The sequence below is a fragment of the Eimeria necatrix genome, genomic scaffold (assembly GCF_000499385.1).
Source record: "Eimeria necatrix Houghton genomic scaffold, Enh_scaff38, whole genome shotgun sequence".
Lineage (NCBI taxonomy): Eukaryota > Apicomplexa > Conoidasida > Eucoccidiorida > Eimeriidae > Eimeria > Eimeria necatrix.
This window is the reverse complement of record NW_013654284.1, coordinates 81,807-108,832: the sequence shown is the minus strand read 5'-3', so window position 1 is coordinate 108,832 and position 27,026 is coordinate 81,807. Positions and strand designations below refer to the sequence as shown.

Genomic DNA, 27,026 nt, shown 5'->3' with positions numbered 1-27,026 from the left:
TCGGCATAAGTACACGCAAAGCAACACAGGAACTGGTGGGCGGGTTCAATGGCTATCCTGCAGCTTCCGTGAGTATTCCGACCTAGCACGCGAGCTGATTGGCACGCATGCTTACAGGCTAGCTGCATAGGCAGCAGCAGTAAGACAATTTCCTTCGGAATCTGTTCTTTGGCTGACACCTCCAGGAAGGACTCCTTTGCACTAAGCTACCTAGCTAGCTAGTCTGCCAGTTAGAACAATGGATGAAAAGCACCGCAAAAGCCCATCTGACTGACTTTCTTTTTTTCTTAATTAAGAATAATACGCCTCGAAGGACAAAAACTTTGGTTCGTTCTCACGAAAGCCGCGCGGGCGCGGAAGGGGTTGGCTGTCCTCTAGTGCTAAGCCTCGGGCTTAATAACCCTGTGTCTTTGGCCAGAGAACAAAAAGCGGTAAATTTACACGGTTTGTATCTCATAGACAAGCATAAATGTTAAGCGTTAGGCTTTGCCAGTGTGGAACCTGTGGGGCCGAAACACGCACACAGCTCCAACACCTACACGGTGGGCCCCCGGCTTAAGCTTTCGCCGTGGGGCCCCACTATTCCCAGTCTAGCCTTCAGTGGGTGCCACGGGAGCAAAACGCTTTGAATGTAGTAAATTAAAGGCGCAGTTAGCAGTTCCTTGCGGGCTGAAGTGAGGCCGCCCCAGCGTACTTGGGTTCTCCACTGTTCACTGGCCTTTCAGCAAAACTTCAACATATGTGACGCTCTGCATCAACGCAAGGCTTCGCTAGCCTCTCTGTTGAGTCTACAGGCTCCCTCTTGGGCCGGCTTGCCGGTACACTGGCGCCGCAGCCGCAGCACATCGATATCATCCGCGGAAGGAAGGGAAACATCCCTCTCCGCTAGCCACGCTGCAGAAGCCTCTGAGATACTTCCTGGTCTGACAGCGGCTTCTGAAGCTCCCTGCTAATCTGCCTTTTGTTACTGTCCAATGGCCTCTAATGCAGCCACCGAGGCACCCCAGGGGAGCAAGCGCTCCTCTTTGAGTCCGGAGAGGGGCCCCCGCGCAACCCGTCGCAGTATCCGTTTCAGTGATGAGGTTGAAGCTGAAGGAGGGGGATCCTCAGGGGCTGCTGGGGCCCCAGAGTCCTCAGGGGCCGAGACCCCAAGTCACCGTGCAGCGCCAAAATCAGGGCCACTCCATCGCCGGGGTCGCTCCGGAATAATGAGTTGGCTTTTTGGCGCTTTCTCCACCAACACACGTGGACAAATGCCCGTCCAGGATGATGGGGGAGGCCCTGGGGGACCCAGCTCCTCTCTGCGGGGTGCCGCATCGCTATTTTCTATTAAGCGTATTAGTGGGATGCACCGAGGAGGGCCCCCAGTGTTTGAGAGAAAAAGGAGAAGGCACAAAACGGTGCTGTGGAAGTACAAGAAGACTATTGGAGTCTTCGCCTCTTTTGTTTTCATTTGCAATCACATCATTGCCTCGGGTCAGTGGGAAAGGAACACGGCAGAGTTCAAATAGCAGCTTTCGTGCTGCTGTTGTACTTCTGGCTCTCTTTATGAGGGCCAAGGCGCGAGCGGCGGCATCTAGCTAGCCCAGGTGTTGTGCAGCTCTGCACGAAGAGTCCTGTATTGTGCCTGGCCTTTGCGTCTAGCTGGTCCGCTGCTTCCGTCGTGCGGCTATCTCTTTTCGTGCATCTTTCGGTTTTTTCTCTCGTGTCTTGTTTCCCTCTTACTTGCTGTTAATTTGCCTCCCAGTTCGTCTTCCTCTTGCCGTTTTTCCTGTTTGCCTTGTCCTTAGCTTTCTTCTTCTACTTCAAGAGCGTCTGCAGGTTTTTCTTTCCCGGTAGAACTATGTTCCTTTAGGTTTGCTTGCATTTTTCTTCCTAGGTGTTGCTCTCTTCTCTCCTTTGCTGGTTTATGTGTGTGCTTATTTGTGTGCGCGTGTCTTCAGGTCTGATGTCGATGCCTTCCTTGGTGCGCACGGCTGGCCCTGCGGCGGCATCTTTGTCTATATATTTATTTTGTTTTCTTTCATCTGCCTGCGCTTTGTTGCTACTGAAGAGCATGACTTTGATAGAGGGAAACTCAGGATTTAATGAGCGCTACGAGTACTCCGCCATCTTGCGTTACTTCTTAACGCTGCAGCCCCCCCTTTCAGTCTCCGCATCTACTGCAGCGCTGCAGCAGTCAGATTCACGGGCCTCAGACGACAAGGATCAGCAGCAGTTACCACAGAATGCCCATCATATGGGGCCTCTTGAGCGCTTAGACGGTGCGCTGTGTAAAGCCATGGGCCTTGCCCCAACGGAGTCACCCCCTGGTGAACTTGACGATCCAGCTGAAATCAAGGAGCGTCAGGGGAGCACCACAGCGCCTCCGTTCTTGCGAGGTTTGGGGGAACTGCTTGGCGACTTACGTCTGATTCCTTATCGTCTTAGCTCGCTTGTGAGGGGCTTGAACCGTTCGTCCCTGTCTCAGGCTATTGCCTTTCTCCTATATGTAAATTCCTTTTTGGGAGCATCCTCTGCGGCGCTACTAGTGGCTTACTGCGTCGATGCACTGCTTCTCAGAGTGCTCGGCTGGACTGTGTTCGTGCCTGTTGTCCCATACGGCGGGGATTCCCTGCTGGCGAACCTCCAGCAGCTGAGCAGCAACTTTGGCGACCTGTTTTCCTTGTCCATGTGGCCTCTTAGGGAATTCGTGGTGTTGCTGTGGAGGTTCAAGCATTTCCTATTTGACTCAGCGGCAGACGCTGCAGTGTACACAGCAGACTCGCTCAATGAGTGGGACATCCTACCCAACTACAGTCCGTTTGTCTTTGTCACTTCTCGCGAGCAGCTCGAGGAAATCTTCTCAGGTACATGTACATCAACGTGCGCAGAGATCGGTAGTGTAGCAGCAGCAGGAGCAAGCTGCGTTCCCTGCCTGAACTACGTTGGTGTCTCACTGGGCTATCTTCTCACAGCAGTAGCTGGTCTCCGCCTGGCCGCTTCAGATCTTGAGGACACAATGAACCTGCAGTTTATTTCGTTTTTCGCGGTCGTTGCTGCTTCCTTCAACGTGTGCCTAGCGGCTCTTTTCCGCATCACCGGCTCGGGCTGGGATTGGGCATCTCAGACAAGTGCGACAGGCACACCGGCACCAGCAGCAGCAGCAGCGTTAACAACAGCAGTAGCAAGCGCAAATGCAGCTCTTGACAGTAATGCACCGATGATATATGGAAGTCCTCCAGGAGCGGCAGCAGCAGCCACAGCAGCCCCTGCTGCGCTTGCAGCACCAACACCGAGCGCATCAGCAGCAGCAGCTGGAGCTGGTGGAGGCAAAGGTACACTTTTACCATTTCTGCATTCGATTTTCGGCGGCTTTGCTGCTCGCACGGCGATCCCTTGTATGGTGGACGCTTTCGGGTTTTCCTCTTCACTCCCATCTTGGGCAAATGAAGTCAGGGACGAAGTTCCAGTGAGGCGCAGTCAATTTAATTGGCTTATTCTGTTCGTTTTTCAAGTTCGTTTTTTGTTGTGTACCTCGGTTAAACCTTAAGGCATCGTGCACTGCGCAGGCTGTCTATCTTTGTAGCGCTGGCCCTGAATTTTTCGTATTTCTCTCGGTTCCTTTGTTTTATCGCTTCCAGCGTAAGCGCATGTTTGCGCCTTGTTTTCTGTGTTCATAAATCTGTGTGCGTCCATGCTCCTTTGTCAGTTCTAATGCTCGAGCTAAGGAAAGCTGCATTTTTGCTAGGGCCGCTGTGTGGCACCTCGTGATCACTGAACGCACTAGCGTGTGGGATAACAGGGAAGGCGCAAGGGTGCGTGTGCCTCTGTTTGTCAGATATCAGGCACTGTTTGGCTGAGTAGTCTGTTTTCTGCCTCTTTTTTCTTCATATTTGGCTCTCTTTGCGCGAGCGCGTTTGTTGGCGCCGCGGAATCCTCCAACGCGTTGGCCTCGTTGATGCTGGGAACCTCAGGAGGCCATCTCCCGTTGTTTGCTGCTACTTTTGTTTGTCTCTTCCATGTTGCGGCTTTGCTGCCCAACATTGTGCTGTCCCAGATCGGCTCCAGGTGCGGAGGCGGAGGGGAGAAGAGAAGCAGAAATAGATTAACAGACGCAGACACAGACAGATTTACGCAGAACAAAATCGACATAACATGATTGGCAGATGGAGAGTCAGCACTGTCAACTGTTTAAGTCCATTTTTCACTCGACGATTGTGTTTGCTCGCGTGTTATTCGCCTCTCAAGGTACGACTTGCTGAATATGGCGATCTGTTTGGACAAGAAATCAGCGTTCACCACCGCTTCCACGGTCCCTTGGATGCTGTATTGGTTGCTGGCGTATCAGCCCCTGTTTGCACACCCCGCTTCCGTGCTTGGGTTGACCACTGGTTTGTTTTTGAATTTCTTTATTCCTACGCTTACCTTTATCTACGCTTCTTTTTCATGGGAGCTGTTCAACAAAGCGCACCAAGCCGATGCAGCGGCAGCTACTGGCGCATCCGAGAACAGGGAAGATGCAGCCGATGGAAGCTCTGCAGCAGCTGGAGATTGGGCGGGTGGCCTTGTATCCCAAGGGTCGATGCACCTCCGGGAGGGGCATTCAAAGCCGGCAGGAGCGCAGCATCACAGGGGAGCAGGACTGGCGGCTGTCTCTGGTGCTGTTGCTGGAGCTGGCGGCGCCCGAACGCGTGAGATGCAGCGGCAGCTCCACCAGTGGCTCGAGGAGTTCGCGCGAAGGGCCCCAGATAGCGACGTGGCGCAGCTGCTGCAGCGGCAGACCGACTCAGACGAGTCCATTCTAGACAGAGACGGAGGACGTAAATCTGAAGCTGCAGCAGCGCCAGTAGCAACAGGAGCACTGTTGCGGAAGGGCAGTCTAGCCTGCAGGCCGAGGCAGTCAAGGACGTCTCTTGTGCAATCTAGCGACGGCAGCCCCAGTCAAGACGATAGGGACGCCTTTGGAAGTCCCAGGGGTAGCATGCCGCTTATGCGGGGGGCATCGTCCCCCTCCCTTAGCGCTTACTCTTCGTCCCCGCCTGAAACAGGACTGGCATCTCCTATTGCACTAGACAGTGCAGCTGCACCAGACGCAGAACCAGTCACGCCCGAAGCCATCGCTTCTCTGTGGTCCCGCAGCGCTTGGTGTAGTTCAGGTGAATCTTCTGAAGCATCTGCGGCCGCCGAAGCAGCACGCACAACAGCAGCATGCACAACATCAGACAGGGCAGATGACACTAGAGCTGCAGCAAGCAAGCTTACTTTGGCACCACCACCAGCAGCAGTTGTCACAAAGAAGGCATCAGCAGCAGTAGTAGGAGAGTTGGCATACGACTCAACAGCGGCTAGTGCCACGAGCCTTGGGCTTGTAGACCCCCCTGATTCTTCTGAGCGTGCGCCATCCCCCGTCGTTTCTGGTGGGCGTCTAGACAGACGCAAACAAGAACTACAGGGAAGACAGCAGCAGTCGCACATTGAAGGCCCAGTTGCAGAAGCTGCTGTCTTTCAACGCAGCCGCAAAAGAGCTCCCGCGGTGGGGAGACCCCAAAGGGGTCCCGGTGGCAACTGGCAGCGACCAGAGTCAGCCGCTGCTGCCACTGTGTCGTCACCGAAGCAGCTCGATCATGCAGCGGCGGAGGTGTTGGCGGATCATAGCGAAGCTGACGCTCCTCTTCCCCCAAACACACAAGCAGGTCTAGCAGCACCAGCTGCTTCGGTTGTTGCAAGACATGCTGGGGAAGGGTCTGGTGAAGAGAATGAGCCACAAATACAGCAGCTGGAACGCCCTGCCCGCCCTGCTAGTGAGCCTTCGGAAGCAACAACGTCAGAAGCAGCAACGTCAGAAGCAACGGCATCTAGGGGAAATTGCGAGGCTGTGGAAAGCCGACTAACTTGCGAATCAGTGTCTGGGATAAAACCAAAAATGCGCGATAGCAGCGCAGGCAGCGAGAGCATCTGCAAACAGGTTGAACCAGTGGAGGAGTCTAGCAGTATGAGCGTCAGAGGCAGTAGCAGCAGCAGCCGGGGCGACAGACACAGCCCTGAGGCTGAGTCCTCCGACTTGCCCCCAGAAGAAAGAGACACGAACGGCACCGCACCATCCGCATGCATTCCTAGTGACAAAGAATGTCCAACACTTACGGGCAGTGCCAACGTCAGGACACCTCGAGCTATAAGGGGCTCGCTGCAGGAGGACAGAGGCCTCGCTTCGACGGCCCCTTCTTCTGCTTCCGATGGAGTACCAGCTGCTGCTACTGTGGTTGTAGCCGCTGCAGTAGACGAGACGCCTGCAACTGCCTCTGCATCTGCAGTGGCTGAGACGGCTGCAGCTGCCGCTGCTGACGGAACTTGTTCAGTTGCTGCACCTGCCTCACCGGGTGGTGCAGGAGGCCTTAGGAGGCGGTCACGACCAAAAGCCATCAAGCCCGCTGGGATCCGCGGTCCCATTTGTTCTACCCTGGAGGAAATGCAGTCAAAAGGGGCCCAGCCAGCCGACTGCGTACAGATACGTGATGCTGTCAGGGAGACAGCAGCAGCGGCAGAGGCGTCAGCGAATCTAACGCAGGCTGCAGGAGAAGTACAAGCAACAGGATCACCAAAGGCGGAAGATGCCTCAACATCCACACCAGCGGAAACAACAGAAGCAACGGCGAAAACAGCGGAAGGAACATCGGCGGAAGGCGAATCCTCAGCTGAAGCAGCAGCAGCAGCACAAGCTGCCGCTGACACTGCTTCTACGTCTTTTTCTAGGACGAGGAAGAGGGTGCTTACGGCGCGACGCAGGGCTTCAGCTCCCCAGTGTCCACCCACAGCAGTAGCTTCAACTCCCGGCGCTCCGAAAAGCCCCTCAGAAGATTCGAAGCAAACGGCAAGACCTGTAAGCTGATGGACTAAGCGCATTCTCAAAAGCATTGGCGCCCCTAGATATTCCCGGTACCTGACGGGTCGTCGTCTTGGGTAGGTTGGGAGCCGTCGAAACGCAGCGCCATTATTTGCTGTTTTGTTTGTAGGATGAGCAAGGTGCTCTATTAGATGGCCGCACGGATGCCACTGGTGATACAGAACCAGAAGCAGCAGCAGGTAAGACCGCAGCAGCAACAGCACCCGAGACAGCAAGTGGGCGTGCTTCTCCAAAGGGTTCGTGGTCTGCCTGGACGACATCTGGAATGCGACTCGTAGCTCTGAGCCCCACAAAACTGCGAGGGGTCGCCATGAGGTCGCGTAGAAGAGATTCAGGTGTTCCAGCTGAGCCCCGTGTGGCGCTCTTCCCGATACTCACGTCCCCTCGAGCCGAGCGTTTCGCGGCCTTTTTGTTGTTGTTGTTCATCATTCTCTGCGCATTCGTTGCTGTTGCAGAAGACCTTGCTGATGCCATACTTCTTGCTGTCTCAGTGCTCTTACACACATGGAGCCTCTGGTGTGCCTCTACCATCCATCTCTATGAATGGCTAACTGGGTTATTCAGCAGTATTGCCAGCTAGCTATCAACCTTGTCTCAGCTTCCACTTCCCAGTGTCTCTTTCAGCATGTGGCTACTTTTGTTCTTCGGGCTTCATTGGGGAGCTCCGTCGTCCCGCATTGGCTAGCTACTCACCCAACGAAGTGGCTCAATCTACTTAACTCATTACGCACTGCATTTGTGGCCATTTCACAAATGGGCCAAGCGCACGAAGTCTTTTTGTTTTGTACGCTGAACTAATCGAATCAGAAGGGAACAGGTTGCCGAGGGAATGGGGCAGGCCAGCTGCCCAGTTTGATGAGTCAGCCTCAGATCAGACAGCTGCCTACTTTGCCAATAAGATATGCATACTGCGAATACGAAGAGCTGCTGCATCGACTAAACTTAGTATCGTATACGCAATAGACAGAGTTTGCGCGCCCGTATCCACCTCGATCGGATTAACAAGCGCTTATGAGCCGTTCACTGCTGCTAGCTAGCAGCCAGCCAGCCTAGGAAGTATGGAACCTCAGCGAACTTCTTGACTGACGTTACTCGTCTGTGCACTGTCAACTAGGAACCAGTTTATCCCCAGAAGTCCATGACGTTCCGATTTTGTCAGGGTTGGGCATCTGCCTTCCAGTTGTCGTCTTGCGTGGAGCTGGGCCACTGCACGTCGGATGCGCCCGAGACCCCAGTGGCCTGGGCCTCGTATGCAAACCACTGCCTCGACCTCATCCGCACGAGTCGTAGGTCATCGTGAGCAACGAGAGTCTCGAGTTCTTCCGGCAAAAGCACGAATTCCTCTTTCCTGTTATTAACTGATATGCTGATTGCTCGGCCCCTAGGGAGCATTTGGGCCCGGCGAACTACACCTCGCAAGTGCTGCTCATTGCCCGAGGGCAGGCCCAGAAGGGCTTTGATACGCACACATATGGGGGTGTTCGGAACGAGTTGTGCTATGCTGGCCTGAACCCTAGGATCCTGCTGAGCTGGGTTCGCTGAAGCAGTGACGCAGCCCCCATCACCGTCCTTCAGGTTTAGGCCTATGGCTGTTATGTCTGCTGTGATCTCTTGCTGGAGGCACTTTTCTCTCGCTTGTTCCTCTAGCCAGCTTTTGAATGACTGCTCGTACTCCTTCGTCGTGGTCAGCTCTTTGTACCGCCGTATGATATTAGGAATCTCGGCCTGCGATGGGGCCTCGTGTCTGTTCTTGGCATAAAACCACGGGTCCACTCCAAACAGATACGACAGAATCTCCAGCTGGTAAGTTCGCGCCGAGGGCAGAGCAAAGGCCACGTGGTTTAAGTCCAGACAATCTTTGATGGCGGCCAGGCAGCCCTTCTTGTCGATCCGCAGCCTCTGCTTCAACTGTGCGTACAGTTCTTGTCGCCTGTGGTTGCACTTGCACCGGCATATTTTCTCTATGCCAGGAGGTGCAGGGCAACACGCTGGCTTCGTCCCTCTCTGTGTCTTGTACCCAACAGACCCACCGCCTCCTCCCGCAGTGGGGTCGTTGGGTGGTCCCGCGGGGGCCCCCAACAGCGGAAGCCGCCGCTTGAGGGCCTCACGCTCGGTAAACCGAAGTAAACAGAGACGACCTTCCTGAAGCAGCTGCACGACTTGGCCTATGGAGAACTGCAAGACATGATGAGGAGGGCTCACCAGTTTCAAAGGCAAGTACTCCCCATATGGAAGCGTGAAGTATCGCTCTCCTGCTTCCACCATCACAAACTTCGATAGTGGCCCTTTGGGTGCCGACAGGTTTCCTTCACCTCCTCCGGCAGGTGGAGGAGGCAGGGGCGGTAGAGCCATTTCCGCCAACTTTACTTCTAGTGCATCTGCGTGTATGTACACTCGAGTTCCAGGGACGAGGTAGTTCAACTGGCGGAGAGCCTTCAGGTCCGGGTTATATGCTAAGATCACGTCAGTCTCAGCGGGGCCCTGAACTTCAGATATGCGGGCTGCATCTACCTGCTGCTGCTGCTGTTGCAATTGTTGCTGCTGTTGCGCTTGCAGCTGCTCCAATTGCTGCTGCTGTTGGTGCTGCACCAGCAGTTGTTGCCTGCGGTCACCCGTGTCCCTCATCGCTTCGGCTTCCATAGCCTCTGAATCTCGCTCTAGTTGGCTTCCGTCTTGATGGCCCCAAGGCCCCATAGCATCAAGGGCATCCAGCACAGAGTCAATTGCTGCCGATCCTTTCAGCATTTCCACCTCCTCGACAACTTCTTCCGCCTCTCCCGGGGCCAAGTGCACGTACGGTAACTCCGCTATGTGGGCCACGAGGGGCCCCAGGGCAGTTCTGTATGACTCGAGAACGGCGGCTTTCGGTGGTGTTGTTGGAAAGAGCAAAGAAGGTCTAAGCCGTGCCACGTGCAACTGGTAAGGCACGCGATTGCCCCGCCGACGCCACTGAGGCCGCAGTCGCCCCAGAGCTGTTATCAGCTCTAGGCAGAGGTCAGCTTGCTGCAAAGCCGTCAGGGGCAACGGAGGCGACGCGCAAGACAGCAGTTCGCCTTTGTACAAATCTGAAAGCAGCAAACACAACAGAAGCAGCATGCTTACATCCCGGATGTGTCTAATGAATCTACTGCAACGAGCACATAAAGAGAGGAAAACAGTCCTTCTATGGTGCGTTAAAGCTTATACCACTGTTTTCTTAAAGAGACATGTTGCCCACGCAGCTGCAGCCGCTTCTATTGTGGCAAACTCTTACCCTGAGCAGTCATCAAGACGCCATCTACTGCGGCAGAGCGCTGGCTCTTGGAGGCCTTCTTCGCTGCTGCGCCACTCCCTTGAAAGCCCCCTACTCTTTTCCTCTTGCGCTCTTGCTTGACAGGCGCCTGCTCAGTTGCTTGTCCCGGTGCAACGCCGACGTGAGCCTCTTCAGAAGCCTCTGGAGTGTTCTCCTCTGGCGGACCCCCCACTGGCTCATCCTCTACTACTTGTGCAGGTTCCTCACATTCTGTGAGGCCTGCATCTCCCTCTGGCTGCTTGGGATCCCCACAAGGCTGGGGGCACTGCAAGCCCACGTGTGGCGGCCCCCGCTGCTGCCCCGACAGCCACGGGCCCCACAAAGCTATTTGCTTCCACGGGGGAGCAACAGGTACATCACAAGCTAGCAGGAAAGCTCTCACCGCCAGTAACGCATACTGCTGCGATGCAACTGCAGACAGCAAACAGTCTGGGGGGCCCTGAGGAACTCCCAGCTGAGACGAAGACGGCAAGGCTGACCCACGCGCCATCTGCACAGAAGAGCTAACACTAGAGGGACCTCGTGAGAGTGAGGCAGCTGCACCTGCCACGCATAGCCCCCCTTGAGGGGGGCCCCCCGCTGACCCTTTGACGAGCTTTTGAGCAGCTGGAAGTCCAGGCCACGGGCTCACGAGGGTCCCCCCATTCGGACCGAAGCTTTTGTACATGCCGTACTCCGCTTGCTGTTGCCCGTCGCCGATTAATGAAGGCGCCCCCGACCTCTGGAAAGCCCCCATTCTGGCGACCCCCAATGCCTCGGAAAGCTGCTGCATCTCTTGCTGCTGCAGCTGCTGCGGTGCTGCTGCAGCAAGCCGCGCTTGGCCTTTTACAGCGCAGCCCAACTTGGCTGCTGGTCCCGGTTCGCTCTTCAGCCCCGTGGTTCCTGAGACCCCAGGGGCCCCCGAAATCCAGCGCTGAGTTGGTATTTCCCCGTGGCTCTCTGGCCTCTTCTTGGTTTTCTGTTGTTCCAAAGGGCCCCCTGCAAAGTTCAGGTCGTCTGCAACTGGCATAAACACCATAGGCCCTGTCCTGGGAAGCTGCAGGTGGGAGCTTTCGGCTGCTAGGTGAAAGCTGGGGTTGTTATGGTGGGTTCCCTCGTTGATTACAGCGTGTATGTACTCCTGATTTGTGGGAACAGAGTTAAGGGGCCCCTCTTCGCCCATCTTACTGCCATCAGCTAAGGGGGGCCCTATATGGGAAGCAGCGGCAGAGTCACTTCCGCACTGACTCCCTTGAGCCCACCTCGCTTGCCACTTTCTCTCGGCTGCATCATAAGTAACGGCCGCGGAGGGGATGCCGAGACCCTCAGGGGTTCCAAGTACCCCAGGAGCTCCAGACAGCCCAGGGGCCCCAGGATGAACCCCGTGCAGACCATCTCCGGCGAGAAACGGATGATGCGGTTGTGTCTGTTGCTGCTGTAGCAGCGGTTGCTGTTGTTGCTGCGGCTGTGTCTCAGGAATAGATAAAGTAGACGGTACAGATGCTGCTGCTGCTGCTGCTGCCGTGTTAGGGCCAGTGGCTCCTCCTACCCAAGGAGGCTGAGGGACTGGGGTTGGCCACTGACGAGGGCCTGCTTCCCCTTCAGCAGGGACATGTGGAGGGCCAACTGCTGGGCTGGATCCGTCAGTGGTCAATGGCAGAGACGCCTGAACAAGCGGGGCCCCGAATGGGGCATCAGCCTCCTTAAATGTGGATGCCGCGTGAAAAAGGGCTTCCCTCTGCTGCTGCTTCGACTGCAGCGCCGATTTAGGGTCCCATGCAGCAGCTGCAACGGCACCACTTGCTGCCGGTACACCCCATGGAATAAGGACTCGCTCTCCCGAATCCATGTATGCCTGAGTATGAGCAACAGGAGAGGATGCAGCTGCAGCGCCGATAGTCCCTTGGGGCTGGGGTTGAGGGAGGGGGGCCCTAGGGGCGCTTGAGTCCCCCGTAGGCCCCATAACAGAAGTATAGGGCCGAGAGCCAGCCGAGAGCCTCTCCTGGTTTCCTGAGGCCTGTGAGAATGTACTTTCCGGCAGCGACATCTTTGCAGGGCAACAACCCTAAAAACCTCGAAGAAAATACCGTATTTCGCGCAGCAAGCGGCTGGGGCCCCCACCTGTTGTCAACTATACCGCTGCTTCTGAAACGGGGCCCCCCCTCAAAAGACAATGGGCACATGAAGCGCCCTACGCTTTTTCAGGCCCGGTCGTGGGCCACTGGAAACAGCAGCACTTGAGTCAAGGGCCTCGCAGTTTGCGGGGGCCCTCCTGGGGCCCTCGCTGCTGGCCCACTGTAGTCTCTCCCTGCTGTGTATACTGTCTCCTGCCGTTGAGGTTTGTTTCACGCTGTGGACATCTACATAAATGGTGAGGACGTATGTCCCTTCTTGCTTTGCTCTCTGCATCGGAAGCCCGCCGAAGCAGCGAGGCAGCTTACATGCATCCCACTTCCTTGTGCCGATCTTCTGCATACTGTATCCCTCAGCCTCGAATTCATACTTAAAATACTACACAAAATGTATACATCTGGAAAAGCTTGCGGAAGTCTCGCATGCAGTGAAGCCAAAGCTACTACGGCCCCGCCGGCTGGCAGCCCGCTACTGATGCTTCTTTACCCTTCTTCTTCTCAACTGCTGCCCAGCCCGGAACAAAAGCGCAACAACCACTTTATGAATGAATGATAGGATCAGAGAGATGCCACGGAAGGCTCTTACCCTGCTGTTCTGCCCCATCTATTTTTTGTTTGCATATGGCCAGAGACTGAATTTGATTCGAAGGAGAACACAGGCTGAAAAACTGCGTGGCGAATATGCTTTTGGCGGCTTATACTGCAGCTATCTGTCGTCGTGGAAAGCGTACAACACGCAGTAGCCGCAGGAGGCTATTGGCCTCGACCTAATAATATGTGAGTGCTTCAGTTGTACAATTTGCGGTACGGTTTCATTCTGTCCTGGTTTGTCAGTTTTCACGTAGGGTTGAACGCTTAGTGTGTGCGTGACGAGGTACTTGCTAGGAGACGAGGATATCTCAAGGGTGGCAACATAAAATGAAAATGGAGGAACAGCAGTCACGTGCTAGCGGCGACAGCTGTTTCAGGTTCAACGGAGCCTACACGAAGGCAGTACTTGGTTATGGAAGCCACGGAGATAGTCTGTGCTATGCTGCAGCCACAGTTCGTTCTGATGGCTGCAGAATTTCCAGGCTGGCTAAGTAAAATGCCCGTGCAGGCCTGTTAAAAGACTGGGACTATGCAGGCTCCAACGTTAAATTATAAACTGTCGTGAATCTCTATTCACGACAGTGGGAAGCCGGTTGAGAGTGTTGGAAACCTGCAGCGGCAGAGCGCAGTGCACTGACTCAGTAGCGGAGTGCACCGAGTCTGTAGTTCACCAAAGCGTTTAATTTGTTGTGCTTTCTCTACTTGTCTGGCTGGTAGAGCTTTATCTTCTTCTAAACTGCCTCATTATACCTTTTTTCTTCCGGCTGTATCGGTTGTTGGTGGAAAGAGGAGGGCACGAGGGTTCACCAGGGGTTCACACGCAAGCGCGAAGTACAATGTTCAGGGATTCGCATTCAAGCGCGAAGTACAGTGCTTTTCCCTGAAGGTTTGTGGAAGGAAAGCCGTGAAGTATACACCTTATAGCGAAGACGCCTCCAGGATAGATGACACAGTGAATTTCCTAATTTCCTCAACCACAAGAGCTAAATTGCTAAGTTGCTATCTAGCAGCTGATGTGATTGGATAGCCACACAGTTTTATAGCTTTAAAAGCTCAAAAGCTGGCCAGAAAGGCAGCAGTAAATGGAGGTTTTTTCTACGGAGCTACCACCTTCTATTTATTTAAGTGGTTGGGAATTCGGACATGCCTGCCCTCAGCACGCGGCGGTTGACCGCATCACAACAAAGCAGCTGACTCTGAGAGATCAGAAGCCCCCCGCAAACACGGTTTCTGCATATCTGAAGTCTACTACTTCTTGAAGAAGTTGAGTTGATCCTTGGTGCTATTCATACAGAAAAATAACAAGCAAGGCCAACTGGAAATAAATGCATGCAAAGCTCTTTCGTCAAGTGAGGTGAGGGACCATTGGCTTATTGTGAGCGAGGAGGCAACAGAAGTCCCCTTGAGCTTCCTCACTGAATAACCAAACCGCGTGCTCCGAGAACACGGCGTACACACACACGCACACCGCTGTACATATGCTTGCTCAGGGCGCCTGCTGATACGATTTCTTCGCTGCCTTGTTCGGGCGCAGTGTACGAAAACACATGATAGTACCGCTAGAGACAGGCCCAGCCAGGCCCGGCCAAAAACCACCTTGTGGGGAACAGATCTCATCATATGCGTTTAAATAAAAGGACAGAGAAAATAATGGAAGATAGGGATCACAGCATCCACACGGCCACATATGCGTGAAGAATCCGCTCTGCGGTGGGCGCTGTGCGCGCCTTCAAATACCCATCTCTTGCCCCTACCCACAAGTAGGACCATGTAGCAGTTTGCAGGGTTTGCGACTGATCGTGGCTACATTCTAATCGTTTAGTCTTATGGCCTCAGTGTATACAAAACGCCTCACCTTGTGAGCCTGCATGAGTGTTCACTAGACCGAGTTTACCTGGGTCCATTTCTCCCTCCAAGTCCTGTGTATATTGTAGCACAGTGCAAGTTTGTCGTCTAGACACGACAGAAGGCCTTCTATAGCCTCTATGTAGCCCGATATCTCCGCGCGAGCCGCTTCTGGGGTTGACCAAGCCTTGAGTCTTTCTTTGGCCCTCTTCTCCGCCTCCTCCACCAGTCCCCTCATCTTGGTCAGCCACGCCTGCTTATCAAGCTGAATATTGATCTCGGAGTCAACAACGCGGAGGTAGCTTTCGTGGTAGAGCTCAGCTGTCTGCAGGCTATAGAGACGGTCCTCTAGCCGCTTCTGCTCCTCCGAAGTTGTTACCTGCTCTAAGGCACGTTTCGTCTGCTGAATTTGGCTACGGGTTTGTCCTAGGCTCCCAATAGATGCATCTTGCATTATCGTCAGCCGCTCCTGGTGATCTAGTTGCGTCATCCATTCTGCCTCCAGGTTTTGCAGCAGCTGGGCCTTGGCCGCTGGATTCTTCAGGAGCTTATTCTCTGCCCTCGCAGCCCACATATCCTCCGATAGCAGGAGCATCGTCTGGTGAACAAGAATTTCAAGGCTCGCGACAGAGTTTCGGAGCTCCTCTTTCAGCCGCAGCGTCTGCTGCTTCATAGCTGGACTGCGCTCGTCCAAACTCATTATGCGCAGAACTGTGTGGTACTTGGACCTGACCTCCGCTTCTAGCCGCGCCAACTTCGTCATCGCCGTGTCTTCCCTAGCCCTAAGGGCCTCTTCATTCCAAAAGAGGCGGTTGGCCTCCTCCTTGATTGCGCTGAGCTTCTCCAGCACCGCCTTCCTCCCCGCAGCAGTGCCCATCACCTCGAGCTCATTCGGGGAGGCGAGCTGGGCTTTCGCCTCGCGAACTCGCAGGATCAATTGGTGCTCCTGGAGAACCGCGGCTTTGTCACGCAGACTTTCTTTGCGCCTTTTCATTGCATCTTCTTCAGCTTCCAGCTCCTTCCCTGCCTGTTCATTTTCGTTTTTCTTGGCCGTCAGCTCCTCCACCTCGGCATTCACTGCCTCAGCCTCCGCCGCCACCTCCCTTTCTATTTTCTCTACGAACGAATCTCTTTCCGCCAGCTGTTGAGCCTCCACTGACAACATATTCGACTTATGCTCGGCGTAGGCCACAAGTACCATAATGACGCCGACAATGGAGAAGTAAACCAGGGCCCGGCGCCTCTTGGGGCTCTTCCAGTAGTCCTCTCCCCTTTGATACACGCGACGGGACATGCGGCCCAGGTGGGTGCTCGCGTTTCTCAGCGCGTGCGTCAAGGTACTGGAGCGCAGGTCGTGCCGCCAGCGCTCTCGCTGGTTCTTTCCAGCTCCCTTGATAGCAACCGAAAGGTTTGCCCCAGAAGGGGGTGGATGGAGCTTGCGGTTCTGATTTACTGCTGAAGTCGGTATCCAGAAACGTTCCGTCAGCTCCTTATGCTGAGCTTTCACGCGAGGCTCTACCGACTCCAAGGCAGCGGCAGGTGGCGATTCTTCCCGTGCGGTAGGTTGGCTGACTCGCTCGGATTGACCTGCAGGACCGTCAAAAGACGCCGCTTCCTCTGCAGTGGCTGCCGCGCTCCTAGGAAATATTGGTGGGCCTTCAAAGCGGTCTTCAAGTCCGTCAGCTAGGCTACGCTGGGCAGAAACTGCGGAGGACAGCAGCAGCCCGGCAAGAGCAATTCCCGTTTTCTTCAGCATCTTTGCGTGCTCGCCCCAACGAGATCACGTGGTTCTCTACGGAGACTTCTCCACTCCGCGCAAGCGGAACAAAGGGGCAAGCAAGCAACAGGGTTCACTGGCCTCCCAACAGCTGCTACCTCCGTGGGCCCTGGAAAGTACTCTCGTGTCCGTTGGTCTGCCAATAAGCTGCAGCCCCTTCTCGTAGTACCAAATGGCAGCTGGTTTTCTGCACTTGTGCGCTGCTGGCCTTTCCTTACGGCGGACGCGCAGAGGGGAAGATGCATCGCTCAAGCGACCGCTATATTACACCGATGCAGTAGTTCTGCATCTCTTTCATCTGTTCAGGTATGATCCCGGCGGACATGCTTGAAGGAAATCCTTTTAACGCTTCCTGCTCAGCTGACGTAGGCGATCGCCGCAGTGGGCCCTACCCTAGGTCAGCCCTTGGCTTATCTGGAATAAACGTGAGTTGAAGAGCAGGAGCCTTTTTAGTCCCTTCCACTTCGCACTAAAACAAATTCCGATTGTATTACTATAGCGTAGCAGGCAAGAGCAACTGCAGAAATCATAAGTTTGCCGTGTAAGGGCGTCGAGGGCTGGAAGCGGATCCCGCTTAAGACAAACAGCCTCTTCCCTTGCTCAGCCAGCCCTCTGAAGAACAGGCGTGTACGCAAATTTAGCAGCAAAGAGCGTCCCTATGCGAGTGGGAAAGATTATACGGCATTTGAATGCAATTTTCGGTATCATTTCAACATAAATGAGAAAGTAGGGCAAGCAGAAGTGCGGCATGAGGCCCCATGGTTGTGCTGCTGCAAGTTAGCGTCGTGCGGTAGCATCGAGTGTAACATAATGAAATATCTCCTAGGGAGCATTCCTTCCAATGTTTATCGAGTAGAATTCCATCCTCTGGTCATCATGAGCCGGATGAAGGGCTTTTCTTTTGGAAGAGGCGATGAGTGTGGGCTACGTGGTTTTCAACGGCGTCGTTCCGCTGCATTCACTGCTGTAGAATTCCACTCTACACGAACCCGCAATCACTTTTAGCCTACAATATATCCCAAATAAGCAGTTATCCTTGGCGCAAGATACTTCAAGCTGTACAAGGGCATCTGCAAAGGGGAACGTGCACAACACCATGGTAGAGTGCAGTGCTGATGAAAACAGCGATTAGGATTTGAGGAGAAAGCTCACATGCGAATAATTAATTTTCTTGTGTATTCAAGGCAGGCAGCTTTGGATCCAAATTTCGAATTGGGAAGCAAACCATATGATCTGGAGTGTACATCTCTGGTGAAGGTACAGAGAGCTGACGTCGCCATGGCAGTTTTCCTTTTGATTAACCTGACTTTAGGTGTTTTAATCTCAGTTTCAAGGTTATTGGTGCGGCACTTACCTTTATTTGGGACCTAGCCACTACCAAATAGAGTATAGGAGTCACTCGACAAAATTGAGCTCGGTTGGAGGCAAAACAACTGGAATTTGCTGTTACGAACGGTTTCCCATTGAAATAAAGTAAGCAGAGGCGACAACGTCTGATGGTGGAGGGTCTGGGTCTGCTGTGCGCTGCACCCGTAGGTGACCGCGCACTGAGAACTACAGCAGGCTAGTTCAGTTTAAGCGCTCACCGCTCCTTCATATCCGCATCTGATATATATATGCAGCTAACATACACACTAAGACGCAGAGCTCCTGCTGGTTCATTCTTGCCTCGCAGAGAAGAGATACTTTGAATTCTTAAAAATTTTTCTCGAGCCTGCTCTATTGTGGCTTTTGTCCCATCAGCACCGGCCAGAAGTAGTAGGCTCCTCGAACGTTCATGCCATAACCGCACCATCTCTAGCTAGTATTCCATTCCTGTGTGGCTGTAAAACATGATACAACTACTTAGAAACTAAGTAAGCGCATCACATTATGCCTACAACAAATTTCAGAGCTGTTGGATGTTATGTCCGCCTCTAGCAGCAGCAGTTTATATATTATGACGAATTAGGGCAAATTGAAATCAAACTTGTGAATTGCTTTTCTACGATGTTATGCAATTACCCCACTCAGTCCGCTGATTGAGAAAGTGTGCGATTCACTTGACCATAAGAACGAATGTGAGCATATGCACAAGAAGTTTTCGGATTGTTTCGTGTTTAAGCAACAGGCACCAACTACTTAACGATGCAGGTGGCTATTTGATTGAGACACTGAAGAAATTTCCGGCATGTCTCGTGCCCAGGCAAAAGGCATCAACTAGTTAACGGTGCAGGTGGCGATTTGATTGGGACACTGAATTCGCAGTTGACTCTTTCATGCTCATTAGTAAAGAAAGCATCTAAAGAAGGCACCTTTCTACCACACGGTCTAGCAGACAAGTTAGCTCCATCCAGCGAAGAAATCCGGTATCGCTAAACCGAAGCGCCTATTCAATTTCTCACTCCACCAGTCACGGATCAATCTCGTCCCCGCGTTCGTCGCCCAGCTTGTACAATCCTGCCTACGAAAAACACAATGCCTCTGTCAGATTTGACGAAGAAATTGCGGCGAGCGCTGGAACACACATGCAAAGGAATTTTTAACCCATCTCTAAAGCTACAAGGTTGACGGCAGAACCGGAGCGCTTGGGTTAAACGTTTGGCCAACATTCTTGAGAAATTGTGAGAACAACTCGTATCTATGCTTTTACGCTCTCTAACGCCTTTATTACTAAACTAAAAAGCCTACACATGTACGGCGCACCCAATCGAGTGTGAAGCCTTTCCAACCCCAAATAAACCCTCTTGGCAGCCTCACCTCACCTCCAAATCAGCTGCGGTACAGGCCGAAATAACCGGAAGCTAGGGCGACAGGTAAGCGCTGCCGCTACCCTAGATAGTGCAGGTGAAGTTGATGTTCGCTTCACTTCACAAAAACGTCAGCACAAAAGACTAAACTATGTTTCTGCAAACTTTGTATACCAAATTCCTATACGCACGCGACATACCTGGTACGTCACGCAGACGCCGCAAGCTTTGAGATGACACTTGGAGTACAAAAAACGCATTTAGCCTCAAGGGCGCTCTGAATTGCACTCCAATTCAACAAAAACTTAACTCCTTTGCTGGAGCACTGTCTTCCAGCTGCGCTAGTTGTCAAGACATTCGCCTGACTCTGTCAAAGAATAGCTAATGCGCGGCCCGTGGTCCATCCCACCGTGTTACTCAACAGATCCCAACTGCAGATCTGCAGCGCCTGAAGTAGCTGCAAATGGCGCCCCATCAAGAACGATACCTTCCTATCACCCACAGAATCACGCAAACGGCTTGCCGTTGCCATGCACGAGCATGCCAACCAGTGCCAGAAACTAGACTTTAACAAATCCCCAGGCTGTGGCTCCATGGGAATCCAGGAGCCTAGTGCTTCTGCTGTTGCATCTTTTCTGATGTTTGGCAACTGCCTGCCCATTCATTCAGCAGTACACGAGCCATAACTCCTTTCAGTAGCCATCACAGGTTGGTGGGAAGTTCCAATTGCTCGTGATTGGAGCAACGGAATCGCTTGGGAAAGGCCACATGTGCCTTTCTTACTACTAATTCACCTGATCTACAAAAGTGATACATGCATTAAAAAAGAAAGAAGACACACGAAAAAGATGAAGCTTGGCACATATCTAGTATCCGCCAGCGCGTGGATCAGCGCCAGCAGGATCCTATAGCCACACAAGCGTCCTTGGTAAAAGGGTTGAAAATGAAGCAGGCGCATTTTGCTGAGATTGCAAATAAAAGCTAATCATAGAAAACCCTTTTCCGAGCAAGACAGGTGGGGAGCTTTACATGATGTTTAGCTTCCGATCAAAGATTCAACTCGAAGCTCCAAAACAGTTTCCAACACCCTGCTGCTTCGCGAAGGAGATCAGCATGCCCCCAGAAATTTCCAGGAGGGATCATAGGCAGCACCCGCCATGGTTAAAACTTAGTAGTCTGCTGGTCTTTCAACTCCTTGTCTGGGTTAATGCCTACACTGGCACCGCCAGTAAGCCCCCATGCCTGCAGTGGACACTGCTCTGCTGCCCTGCACGAAGGAACAATAGAAATCCAGAGACGGGCCGCGAGGCTTTGTTTCCCAAAGAAAGTATAACCTGCTTGCTCCAATAGCGGAATGCTTCCAGTTGTGCGCAGGCCAAACCAAAGGAAGGCAGGCAGGCCTGCACTTGATGGAAGAGAACAGCCAGGTTGCACCCCTAATCGCTCTTGCTCTCTTCATTGTTTAACTATTCTCTTCAGGGAGCGCCTATATGGTAAGTTCAAGCTCCCCACTTCCGCCTGCATCACCAATAAACATATCGTCTGCACTGGAGACACTACAGGCGTAAGGCCTGCGTGCATGTTCCTGTAGGTCGCTTCTGACCAACTAAACTTCGACGCTTATGAACCGAGGTACGGCGCAGTAGATGGCTTACTGGATTCCTCATCACTCCCGTCATCACCTTCATCGGTATGCGGTGACGCTATACCGCCCGAGCTCCGTGTAGCCAGTCCCTGTGACTCAGGTGCGCCCGAATGCTTCGAAACACTCTCCGCTGTGACAGTAACGTCGGGCACTGGGCTCGTCGCTGGAGGCACAGGTGATTGCGAACGAGGGAGAGGTGAAGGCGTTCGAGACGCTGGAGGCACAGGTAATTGCGAACGGGGCAAAGGTGAAGGCGTTCGAGACGCTGGTGGAGCAGGTGAAGGCGAACGAGGCAAAGGTGAAGGCGCTTGAGGCACAGGTGAGCGCGAACGAGGTAAAGGTGATGGTGTTCGAGGCACAGGTGAGCGCGCACGAGGCATTGGCGAAGGCGCTCGAAGCACAGGTGAATCTACAGGGGTCCCAGGTGAAAGCGAATGACCGGGTCCTGCTGCGCTGGTTTTTTCTAAAGTGCCTTCATCACGTGAAAAACCAGGTGCGGCAAGGTGCACAGAAGCGCCTGCAGCATCAATGAACACAACGGCTGCCCCTAATGTCCCGAAGACTAAAACCTATTTCTTAGTGGCTCCGCATGAGGCAGCTGTGCACAGGTGTATGCAAGTGATTCTACATTCAGATCGCTAAGAGGCAAGTAGGACGAAACTCAAGGACAAGACGAACGGCACGCGGACATGTTATATGCTCAAAATTCTAGAAACTGAGTGGCATTTTCGGGAGTGGGATAAACTGCGGATGCTGAAGGCACACTTGGTGAGGTGGTGGTAGCCGAAGGTAGCTACAGCCTTCATGCACCGCTCTGGTGGTAGATAGCTACAGCCTCCATGCAAGGCTGTAGGTACCATATCAGACACTCGTTTAGCCTGGGAAGCATACATGGAAGTACTTAATTTAGCTTGCCTCACCTTCAGGATTATTATTGTCAGTCATTGGTGATGTGCCAATAGAGCGTCTCTCAACGCCTCCATTGTTGCCAGCAGACACAACACAGTTCGCAATTTTCGTGAGAGCTACAGAAGAAAAAATACTCAGTACTTCGTACCAATTTGGCTTGCCGCATGCAATTAAGGCGACTGCACGCTCCAATCTGCATCTCTTTACTAATTGAAAGTTTCAAAAAAAGGGAAGACGTTTCGAGGTGCAGCGGGTGAGCATGAGACACACCTGAATGCGTTTGAGGTCCGCTTGCCTCTTGAATGTCAACGCGTGGTATTGGTGGAGCTGCAGACTGCGGCTGCCGAGCTTCAGCTTCTGGGGCAAGCTGCGAGGACACTTCCGTAAACGGCTTTCCCGATGACGAGATGCTTGGCTGTATGGGCGTGAAGCCCTTGGAGGTGAGGAGTTTTGCTCCTGTTGACAGGGGAGCCATGGTTAGAGGTAACGACGGCAAGCTAGAACTGTCGCCATCTTCCGAAGATGAGTCCAAATGGAAAGATCTACCTGCAGCAACAAGGCAAAAGCGGTGACATGCAAATTGCTGAAGCCAACAACGAATATCCAAACAGCAATACACTATCTAAAGAATTTAGGTGAACGCCGTCCGTAACATTCCGGTGGCCCAGCTGCCTGCATGCACATAGCTTGCAAGCAACAGCGACTCTTTGAAAGAAGTTTGCCAGAATGGCCCAAGATGAGATATACAGCGAAAGTACCTTCGTCGATAGATTCCGCATCCATATCTGTTTCAAGAATGGCATTGTCCGGTAGTGGCGGGCGTTTTGGTGGTGGCGGAATTATACGTGGCGGTGGTAAAGGCGGTGTTTCTGAGAAGAAAACAGGAGAAGTTCATAATGAAAGTCCTATGCAGCCAGTTCCTTCAGCGTCGACATAAGCAGGATTGCGAGTGCGGCACATTTTCTTCAGTCGTAAATGGATGGCCCTACAAACAAAAAGATGCGGGCGGAGACGAGAAAAGTATGTATACCCCCACCTTCAGAATCGTCATCATCGTCTATGTACGGTACGTCATCAGCTGCTTCGCTGTCGCCTGGTGTACACAAATCACCAATACATACAAGAGGACGAACCAGCATGTCTTGGAGGTCCCCTAACACACGAAATATCACCTCCCAGCTGCACTCAGCACTCGCAGTTGAGTGCGCATATGCATTTGTGCTTGGATTCTAGAGATAGGCAGATGTGCTGTCGTGGAGCCGGTAGGCAGGTTACTTACTTGACTCTGAAGGCGGTCGTTCCTTATTGCTCCGCACCAAGACATTGTCCTGTTGAATTGGAAATGGCGTTTCTGGGTGCCCTGAGACAATTCGCAAAGCTTGTCGCCGCCGTTTGCAGTTGACTCACCAAAGTGAGAAGAGCTAGGAACTATGGACCCAATGGACGTGACGAGAGCATTTACAGGGGGGCTACTCTAAAAACGGAGCGATCGTTGAAGGCGAAATTGACACACCTGGCTCAAATGCCGCCGGAGCAGCTTTTGCTTGTTGTGTTTTGCCTTTGGATTGCCTGTATCCATCCGAATTATCGTAATTTGGAGAACCTGAATTGACAGTACGCAAAGAATCTCTTGATGAGGCACTGGAAATTTTAAACGGGCACTGAGAGCCTCGACGACAGTCACATTCACTTGTAGTGCTTGCCTAAAACTGCATGGATTTGACAAGCTAGCCATACTTGGACACCCAAAAGAACCGCAGGGAGAAAAGGACGAGAAAAGGACCTACTTGAGCGCGCTGGGACCTGACTGAGCTGCTTCCCCATTAGCACTCCTTCAGGTGCGCGAGGTAAAAAGCCTGCGAATGCCGTAGGCGCTCATAACGGAAAGATCGTAACCCAGTGTGACAGCAACATCTCCTAGAGTGCATCTGCTTCCTCTTGCTGCGATTTCAGCTGCCGCAGCTTCAGTCTAGTCCAGCAGAATAAGAAAACTACGAGGCGTGAGGCCTGGGGTGGTTCGTGTGGAAAGGCATGCTTACCTACTTTGTATCCCCCCGACGACGACAACGAAGACGCACTTACAGTGGAAATTACGGGCATCGCATGGGAGGGTTTCGCTTGTGCCGAATCAGAAGGTCCCAGGTTTCCTCTGTCGTACAAGTATGTGCGGCGCCTCTCCTCGAAGACAAGGGGCCTGTGTGGCTTGGCTTGTTGCTTCTGCTGCGCTGACGAAGGCGTTTCCTCCGTGACTGGGTGCTTCGCTTCGTAGGCGTCCTTGATTTCTTTGGCCATATCGTAGATCTCCTTGGCCTCCTCGAGCTCATCACTGACGGCCGAAAGCAGAGTCTGAAGCTCTGTAAGGCGAATGGAGTCGTTGGGAAGCCGCCGCCACCTTTGAGCTTGGTTGTCAACTGCCCGCTGGATTTGCGCGCGTTTCTGCCGAAGAAACACTTCGCGTGTGGTGGATGCTGCGGCCTCAGTAGCCAGAATCCTGGCCTTGGTGGCCCTTACAGTGACTTCGTAGCTCTCCCAGTCGAATAGTTGCTTCTCGAGCCTCCTGACGGCGTCCCGTCGAAGGTTCTTGTGGTTCGCTCCGTACTCGTGCAGCTGGCGCTGTTTCTCTTTGCATTTCTTTATTTCCTGTTCCAGCTGCGCCAGGGTTTGCCTCGCCCGTTTCTGCTGCCCCTCCTGCACCTGCCATTCCGTCTCCGCGACTTCACGGAGCTGCTCAAGCCCTTCCTTGCCCGAGTTCTCCAGGATCATCTCCGCCTGTAGCTCAACCTTGAGCTGCAAAAGTCGATGAATGGTCGACCACGAGATGACCTGGCAGCGAACGGCGGCGGCCAAGAGCAAGCGGCGGGCCCTCAGGATGTCCCTGGCCTCTTCCGCGTTGGTGGGTTCCTCGGGGAGAGCCCTGAGCACTGTTATTGCTGCTCTCATCTTGGCCAGTTCCGTGAATTCCCGAACCAGAAGGGTCTTTTTGCTGGCCTGAGAGGAGCTGCAGGCTGCTGTCTCGAAAACGCCCAACTCCGCCTCCACCCTTTTCATCATGTCGGCGGCTTGGCCAAGGGTGTGGGTCCTTCCTGCGGCCTGCAGGTCCTCGTTTCCCCCGTTCTCGTCTGGAAATTCATTGCCCAGGAACACTTTTTTCGTCTGTCTAGCCTCCTCCTCGACTTCCCGCAGGCTGGCTCGCTCGGCCTCCATGCGGCTTTCCCTGCTGCGGAGTTCCTCCTCCTCTGCGTGCAGCAGCAGCTTCTGGCGTTCCAAGTGGAGCTTCTGGCCCTGTGCAATGCCTTGCTCGTGAGCTATTTGGCGCTGCATTTCGCTTAGGCGTGCCTTCGACTCCAGCAACTTGGCCTTATCCGAGGCCAGCCGGTCCATCCGGCTCTCCAGCTTGTTGCGGAGGCTCTGGATCTCCGACGGCTTGCTACCCGACTTGCTTATGTAGTAGCCGCGCACCAGAAAAATCATTCCCAGAGCTATAGACAGCAGCAACGCCCGATGCTGGCCTACTTCGCTGGCCGTGCGGGCCAAGGCAGGCCCTATTTGGGTCCCGTCAGAGATGCTGCTGGACTCTTCGCAGGGGATTGACTTCCTGTGGAGCTCGCCTCCGCTAGTAGTCTTTCGGCTATAGGCCCCGTACCTGCCAGGTGGAGATCTGCCAGACTGCAAGTAGATGTACCGTTCTGGCCATCTGGAGCTGTCACCCCCTTCCACAGGGCCCGCCCACAGCAGCCCACAGAAAAGCAGCCCCAAGGCCGCCGCCTCAACCAGGCCCTGCATGCTGAGGCCTCCTATGCAAGCACTTCAGCTTCCCTAGCGGCAGCGGGCAGTAGGCCAAAGGCCTCGCTGCTCTTCGCAGCAAGAACTCGCAGAGCCCCTGGTGTGGCCACTACTGCACTACCACAGCAGTGGCGAAAATAGAAAGGAAAATTCTACGCTAGTTTCTTTGGGGCCAAAGGCCCAGAGGCCAGACGCGCCCCGCGCTGGTGGGAGCGGGACACGTCAGGCGAAGGACGGAAGATGAACCCCCGCAGTGTCTTGGGGCAGCCCAGAAGGACCCACAGGGGCTGTTTAGGAGGGACCCATAAGACTCAATCTTTACGGGCGCAGCGGGAGGCTGCAGCGCCGCACAACAGCGTCCCCGATTGAGCTATTGTGAGCGAGTGGCAGAGGGCGGCCAGCGGCGGAGAAGCGAGCAAGAAACATAACGAAAGCCCGCATCACGAGGCACTGCGCTGGGGTAGATGAACTATTATCTGTATACGTTAGACCATCAGGATGAATGGCAATCAGAAGAACAGCCGGCACCCTGGCTTAACTGATACTTCAGAACGCCCTGCGAGGGCGTGCGGGGAGCCACACCGGCGGCAACCTTGCACGCATTGGGGTTGCTGCGGCTCTGTCCCACTCAATTGAACAATTCAGCTCAAATAGTTAAGAAAGTAACTACGGTGCATACGCAGCACATATTTCTGGAAAGGAACTGCAGGTCACCCCAAGTGGAGCGCCTACCTGCATACGCGCTGCCTCGAGACCGCAGAACTAGGGGCCCCCTGTCGCTGGCCGTAGAAACAGCCGCCGTTTCAGCTCGAAGTTCAGTTCGTACATGCTATGCAAAAGTTTTAGTATAAATACTAGGTTAGCATGCTGCTCGCCCCCCTAAAATCGCCGCTGGGCTGTGACCACTTCGTTTGGAGAGGAGTTTGCACGCCGCGCAGCATACGTGGGGCCGCTGAAAACTACTGTGGAATGAAACCCTAGCATCTAAAAGATGAATCTAGAGAAATATTTATTAAGGCTACAGCATTTAAAGGCCTTCCCAAGGTTTCCAGCCCCGCTCGGCGATGGCTGGTGGAGGGCTGGCGTGCGGTGCGTACGAGGCTGTGCGCTTCTGAAGTTAACTCAGGGAAGCCGGTGAAACCCGCTCAAAAAAGATTCTGGAGGCCACCAGCGTTATTAAGGCCCCTATTCTCGCACAGGAAAGGGCCGGATCTACGGGCTCCGCACCGTGCATAGAAGGGACTGGCTGGGGGTGCACACAGGGTACTGTACTTGAGCACATACTCATGTCCATTGCAGGTTACTCGCATAGTCTGTCCTAAATGCTCATGTCCAGCGCACAGACATGCGCCCTGAGCCTAAGGAGGCTCTTGACAGTGTCAAGCACAGTAAGGCCCTGCACTTTGGGCCCCTAGGCCGTTGGCTGGGGGGCCTCGGCCGCCCAGCAGAAGCAACTGTTGC

At 53.7% G+C, this 27,026-nt stretch overlaps 5 protein-coding genes across 5 annotated transcripts; 2 read left to right on the top strand and 3 right to left on the bottom strand.

Moving 5' to 3' along the window:
* Window positions 1-974: 974 nt before the first annotated feature.
* Window positions 975-7,463, top strand: ENH_00049780 (hypothetical protein, conserved; the record flags this gene model as incomplete). The annotated part of the gene is made up of 5 exons (XM_013581202.1): window positions 975-1,476; window positions 1,944-3,451; window positions 3,821-4,050; window positions 4,231-6,859; window positions 6,993-7,463. 5 exons carry the CDS (start codon window positions 975-977, stop codon window positions 7,461-7,463), a joined length of 5,340 nt encoding a protein of 1,779 aa, XP_013436656.1.
* Window positions 7,464-8,038: 575 nt separating this feature from the next.
* Window positions 8,039-12,201, bottom strand: ENH_00049770 (hypothetical protein, conserved; the record flags this gene model as incomplete). The annotated part of the gene is made up of 2 exons (XM_013581201.1): window positions 8,039-9,948; window positions 10,137-12,201. 2 exons carry the CDS (start codon window positions 12,199-12,201, stop codon window positions 8,039-8,041), a joined length of 3,975 nt encoding a protein of 1,324 aa, XP_013436655.1.
* A 2,555-nt stretch (window positions 12,202-14,756) lies between these two features.
* ENH_00049760 (hypothetical protein, conserved) lies at window positions 14,757-16,478 on the bottom strand (the record flags this gene model as incomplete). Its single annotated transcript, XM_013581200.1, has 1 exon — window positions 14,757-16,478. One exon carries the CDS (start codon window positions 16,476-16,478, stop codon window positions 14,757-14,759), a length of 1,722 nt encoding a protein of 573 aa, XP_013436654.1.
* A 3,957-nt stretch (window positions 16,479-20,435) lies between these two features.
* ENH_00049750 (hypothetical protein, conserved) lies at window positions 20,436-21,185 on the top strand (the record flags this gene model as incomplete). The annotated part of the gene is made up of 2 exons (XM_013581199.1): window positions 20,436-20,456; window positions 20,820-21,185. 2 exons carry the CDS (start codon window positions 20,436-20,438, stop codon window positions 21,183-21,185), a joined length of 387 nt encoding a protein of 128 aa, XP_013436653.1.
* A 658-nt stretch (window positions 21,186-21,843) lies between these two features.
* ENH_00049740 (hypothetical protein, conserved) lies at window positions 21,844-25,565 on the bottom strand (the record flags this gene model as incomplete). Its single annotated transcript, XM_013581198.1, has 7 exons — window positions 21,844-22,328; window positions 22,541-22,651; window positions 22,819-22,875; window positions 23,062-23,142; window positions 23,296-23,385; window positions 23,570-23,638; window positions 23,822-25,565. 7 exons carry the CDS (start codon window positions 25,563-25,565, stop codon window positions 21,844-21,846), a joined length of 2,637 nt encoding a protein of 878 aa, XP_013436652.1.
* Between the last annotated feature and the right edge of the window lie 1,461 nt (window positions 25,566-27,026).